Here is a 5,272-nt window from a genome sequence, read left to right as displayed (position 1 = left end):
GACCTCTGTCATCATTTTAGGTGGAGGAACTTGCACAATCGGTGGCTGACTAAATACTTTTTTGCCCCACTGTATAAACCTTCACAGTCAAGCAGATAGTTGGACCAGTAGCCCACAGTTTGACTTTCCAGATGTCTCCTGTTACTTCCAGATGGGCTGAAGTCAGGTTTGAAAAGTCTCTCAAGTTCAAGAGCTGTGAGTTTCTTTTCCATGTGACACAGGACCGGGGAAAGCAAAGTAGGGTGTTGCTGGAGCGCACTCAGGAAATTAAGTGCTGAAAGACCCTCTTTAAATCTAAAGAATGAGGAGAACTTTTTGTCATTTACCAGTTACATGCACAAACTATGGACACACTTTGAACTTTGGAAACCTTGGAGAATGTAAAACATTTCAGTTGGAAATTATAGAATTATTGTTATGACGGTGTTGTGCATAGTCTCTTCTATAATAGTCTCACCTGTCAATTACAGAGTTTCGAGCAATTATATACCACCGGAGATAGTCAGACACAATGTCTTTCTTTTCCTCAACTGTGGAAACATGCCTTAGACAACCAGCCACCTGTAGCATAGTACTGTGTTTTATGACAGTGGACATCCACTGAACCAGCACTGTCGATCTGAAAAACCCATAAAAATGGACATACACAATATACAGACTCAGTCGCGGAGCTCTGGATGCGAAGCAAACAGTGCGTTTATTTACAGTGCTCAAAAACAGTCTCAAAACACAAAGCGAAGTGCAAAAATTCAACGGTGATCATCTCCAAATTCCCAGTGGTGTGCAGGTGAGTCTCCCAAGTGATTATCCAAGTGTGTTTCTCCTCCGAGAGCTTAATCCAGCGGGGTCCTTCTCTCCAACCTTCTGCTCCGTATCACTTCCTCCTACAAACGAGTGACGACAACAACAGGTGAGAAGGGTAGACGGCTAAAGCTATGTTACAAGTAACAAACACTGTTTACTACCAAGCTTCCAGTACAATCCAGCATCGACTGCCATCCGGACACACAGTTAAATACCTCAGCCCACAACGAAGGATGATCAGTGACAGCTGGGTGGCAAATTAGGTGCAGGTGTGTCAGCCACTGGGTGGAGGAGGAGAGAGCGAGAGAGAAGCACACACATACACACACAGGCAGGTCGCCCCGGGAAGGACCGTCCGACCATGACATCATGTGTCCAAAGACAGCAAAGTCATGTCCAAAATCATATGAAGCTGAACAGACTTCAGATCGGAAAGAAATGAAAGGAACTTGTGTGGGTCAGTCTTTTTCTGCAATCACCTGCAGTGAAGTGACAATGAAATTAAAGAATTTGGAGCTTTTTGTCACTGCTGTTTATTGCACTGTATGTTTTAATGCAGTTAGCACTAAACTGAAATTAGACCACACAAATCCACTGTTGGCTTAATAAAATCTTTATAAAGAACAAAGCTAATTTCACAAAGTATCTCAGAGATTTCGTTTTTGACAAATCATTGTAATAAAAGACATGAACAGATCCACAGGAAACAATTTAAAAGTATCCATAACTCATTGAGCACACTGTCAAAGGGTCATGCAAGCTACCTGGATTTCATCCTAATCATTTCAAATTTTACTTTTTAAACAAATGGAGACCATAAGTACAAATGCTATAGAGTAAAGCAACATTTCCCAGTGTGACTGACGAGTCTCAGAGTGTCTCAGGTGTCGCCCAGTAACCTACACAGAAGGTTCACTGTGGCTCCAGCACTTATTCAACAGAATAAGTAACAAGGTATTACGGTGTGTTCACACCGAACGCGATGGACGCGAATAGAGCGTCAGGTTTACATGTAAAGTCAATGGAAAGGCGCGATGATGCGCGATTGCGGGTCCCGCGAAAATTTGGAAGCAGATTTGCGTCGCGAAAACGCCAAAACGCGTGAAACGCGCGTCAGTGTAGCGCGTCAGGCGCGTTTGACGCGCGAAACGCGCGTCAGTGTAGCGCGTCAGGCGCGTTTGACGCGCGAATAAAACCACGCGCGTGAGTTTTTGTGTTGCACTTTGTGCATACGCGCGTTTCGCGTCTACCGCTCGAGTTGGAAAAATCTGAACTCCAGCGTCAAATCGCGCCGCGACAACCAATCAGGAGCCTGGTGACGTGGCTGTTACCTAGGTCAAAGGGGCAGATCCAGCCAAAGCCCTTCATTCTTCATTCAGTATGGAGGAAAAGCTGATCAGCGCCGTGGCTAACCACCCCGAGCTATATGATGCCAGCTCCTATTTCTACCGAGACAGGAATAAAAAGGACCTAGCTTGGAGACACATAAGTGAGGAGATCGGGCAACCTGGTAAGTTCATTCCTTCTTCTTTTTAATTTTCAGACTGACCCGATGAAGCCGTGCAAAAGCTAGCAAGCGCGCCTACTGTCCCGCGATTTTCCCACTGTTGTACAAATACCTTTCCGCTAACCAGATAATGCGTTTATTCAGAGGACATCTGCAGGAGAAAGTGGAAGAGCCTCAGGGACACATATAATAAGGAGAAGAGGACAGAGAAGGAGAAGAGGAGTGGGTCTGCAGCAGGATCGGGGAGGAGATGGAAGTTCTTCGCGGTCATGGGGTTTCTGGACCCCTTCCTCACCCCGCGGGAGACCAGCGGTAATATGGTGCGGACCGTGGAGAACTTCTCCCCCGAGGACCAGGGACAGCCCGAAGAGGCAGCAGGGGAGTGTCAGTCAGAAGGTATGTTTACAATTAATTAATGTAGGCAGTTAATTTATGCGTGTTGTCATACAGGAATATATTTTGTTTATTAATAAACAGTATAAAGTAGTCCCGCTGTTCATCCGTCACTGCCTCGCCTTTTCGCTGATTTTTTTTATTGCACCGTACAGCTTTCAACGATGCGCATTGCATTCTGCAGCCCAAATGACAAATCTCCTCCGTGTCGTGTCTCCTGCGCTTGCCAAACTTATCATGTTTGGTTTTGATAACCATCACTTCAAATAGAAAAAAACAGCACAAAAACACTCATAACTATGACCCTCATTCGGAAATAGACACCTGCACCGGGAGCAAAAAAGGCGCACAAAAGTGGCGCCGCAGACGGAGAAAAAGCGCTGCATAATACTTTTACGTTTTAAAATCGACAAAGGTTTGCACTTTGAGAATCAACTTGTGAGAACTGTGACTACTGTTCATGTGCTGCAATAAATGGGAGACCACTGTATATAATAATAAGTATATAATAATATAATATTCTCTATGACTATTGTCTTCAACCTGTTAACATTTAATATTGTCTTGATAGAGTCAAGTTATCATGTAGCAGAGTCCTCCCCTGTTGCTTCTCCTGACTCCCCAGTCCCTGGTCCCTCCACTCCTGCTGCTGCACCCACAGGTATGAACATCAAGCACTGATAGCTTTTTACTTGCTTGGATTCCCTTGTGATCACCTTTACTAAATATCTACAACCAATCTGTTCATATCCTGTTTTTTTTTCAATTTTGAAAATGACAATCTAGTAGCAGCCTTCTCATTTCTTTGTGGTGTTTTGTTCTGTTTTTTACAGGCCCACAGAGGAGGAGAGCTCGTAGGCGGTCGAGGAAAGGGTCCCAGGATGGTCCATCGGCGGTGGAGCTGGCTATCCTGGAGTCCCTAAAGAGGCCACGCCCGTCTGCAACAGAGTATTTCCTCCTCGGCCTTGTTCCTGCTCTGGAGAGCATGCCGCCTCAGACACGAGAATTCGTGAAATTCCAAATTCATAAATTAGTTTTTGACAACAGCACAGCTGTGCTAAATTTGGAAACATTGGACCCTAATGATCAGTAGTTTTCTGATGAGGCAGCAGCTCTCCAGGGCAGAAACAATGTTCTTATTCTTCTCCTCCTTCTCCCCTGAGGCTCTTCCACTCCAAGCTGGGTCCTTTTTATTCCTGTCTCTCTGTAAATAGTTAAATTTTATATATTTATGTTGAATCTTTTTATTACTGAATTTATATATTTTATCAAATAAACATTTATAATGACAAATGTCTCTGTTCTACTACACAGCAAATATTGGCACCCGACTTGACACAAGTAGAATTTATTTCATATTATACTAATGACAAAATATACTGATACAGTGGGATGCAAAAGTTTGGGCAACCTTGTTAATAGCCATCATTGTCCTGTACAAATCGTTATTTGTCACAATTTAAATTGTCAGTTAAATACATCATATAGGAGACACACACAGTGATATTTGAGAAGTGAAATGCAGTTCACTGGATTTACAGAAAGTGTGCAATAACTTTACACTAAATAAAGCAGGTGCATATATTGGCAACACATAAAAAGAGAAATAACATAAATATGTAGTGTATATCAATGTGTGTGTCTCCTATATGATATATGTAATTGACATTTTTTACTGTAACCGATTCATACAGGAAAATAATGACTATTAATAAGGTTGCTCAAACTTTTGCATCACACTGGTTATAGGAACATAGTGAAGACAAGTTACTTAAGAGAATAAAGAGAGGTTAGGTTATTTTGGAGTAGAGATCCATTTATTAAGAAAATTTTAAAAAGGAGAAAGTTCCCTTGTAGTTGTGGAACATGGATCCTGAGTTGGGGGGTGCCTTCGTCTGGACGTGCTTCCCATCCAGAGCTCCACAACAGAGGGGGAAGTTCCAGCGCTCCTGGAATCCCTCTGCGATGGACCGCCAGTCTTCAGTTGAAGGCACAGCCGTGAAATCGTCCACTAGACAGTCCCAGATGGCCGTCGCTACCTGGGGGATGATCTGGCTCACCATACCTATGACACCACAGCCATGCTATCATTCAACCACTGATAACAGCATAAATCGAATTAAATTAAATCGGGACTTGATGAGACCATCTGAGTATCACTAGAAATATTATAAACAGTACCAGTTTGCTATCGGTAAACACCGAGAGCATTCACTGTTAGCATAGCACATCCATGTTAGCAGTGTATAAACGATAGTTTATACACGCCGACAGCATTCACTGTTATAGCACATCCATGTTAGCAGTGTATACACGATACACTGCTAACATGGATGTGCTATGCCATCAGTAAACGCCGACAGCATTCACTGTTAGCATAGCACATCCATGTTAGCAGTGTATAAACGATAGTTTATACACGCCGACAGCATTCACTGTTATAGCACATCCATGTTAGCAGTGTATACACGATACACTGCTAACATGGATGTGCTATGCCATCAGTAAACGCCGACAGCATTCACTGTTAGCATAGCACATCCATGTTAGCAGTGTATAAACGATAGT

At 43.2% G+C, this 5,272-nt stretch overlaps 1 protein-coding gene across 1 annotated transcript; it reads left to right on the top strand.

Annotated features, from left to right (window-relative positions):
• The first annotated feature begins 2,184 nt into the window (after positions 1-2,184).
• LOC146620408 (uncharacterized) lies at positions 2,185-3,797 on the top strand. The gene is made up of 4 exons (XM_085369598.1): positions 2,185-2,314; positions 2,456-2,707; positions 3,276-3,365; positions 3,538-3,797. The coding sequence occupies exons 1-4, from the start codon at positions 2,185-2,187 to the stop codon at positions 3,795-3,797; spliced, it is 732 nt and encodes a 243-aa protein (XP_085225724.1).
• The last annotated feature ends 1,475 nt before the right edge of the window (positions 3,798-5,272 follow it).

Source organism: Diplotaxodon limnothrissa, linkage group LG13 (genome assembly GCF_057381915.1).
Source record: "Diplotaxodon limnothrissa isolate DT_005_m linkage group LG13, D_limnothrissa_male_GT1.1, whole genome shotgun sequence".
Classification (NCBI taxonomy): Eukaryota; Metazoa; Chordata; class Actinopteri; order Cichliformes; family Cichlidae; genus Diplotaxodon; species Diplotaxodon limnothrissa.
Note: the sequence above shows the minus strand (reverse complement) of the source record. Positions and strands in the feature narration are given on the sequence as shown.

Bases quoted from the DNA above. Each gene is read 5' to 3' on its own strand.
- LOC146620408 (XM_085369598.1), top strand. From the start codon at position 2,185: ATGGAGGAAAAGCTGATCAGCGCCGTGGCTAACCACCCCGAGCTATAT. The intron at 2,315-2,455 runs GTAAGTTCATTC...GCGTTTATTCAG, and splicing joins TGAGGAGATCGGGCAACCTG to AGGACATCTGCAGGAGAAAG. The intron at 3,366-3,537 runs GTATGAACATCA...TGTTTTTTACAG, and splicing joins TCCTGCTGCTGCACCCACAG to GCCCACAGAGGAGGAGAGCT.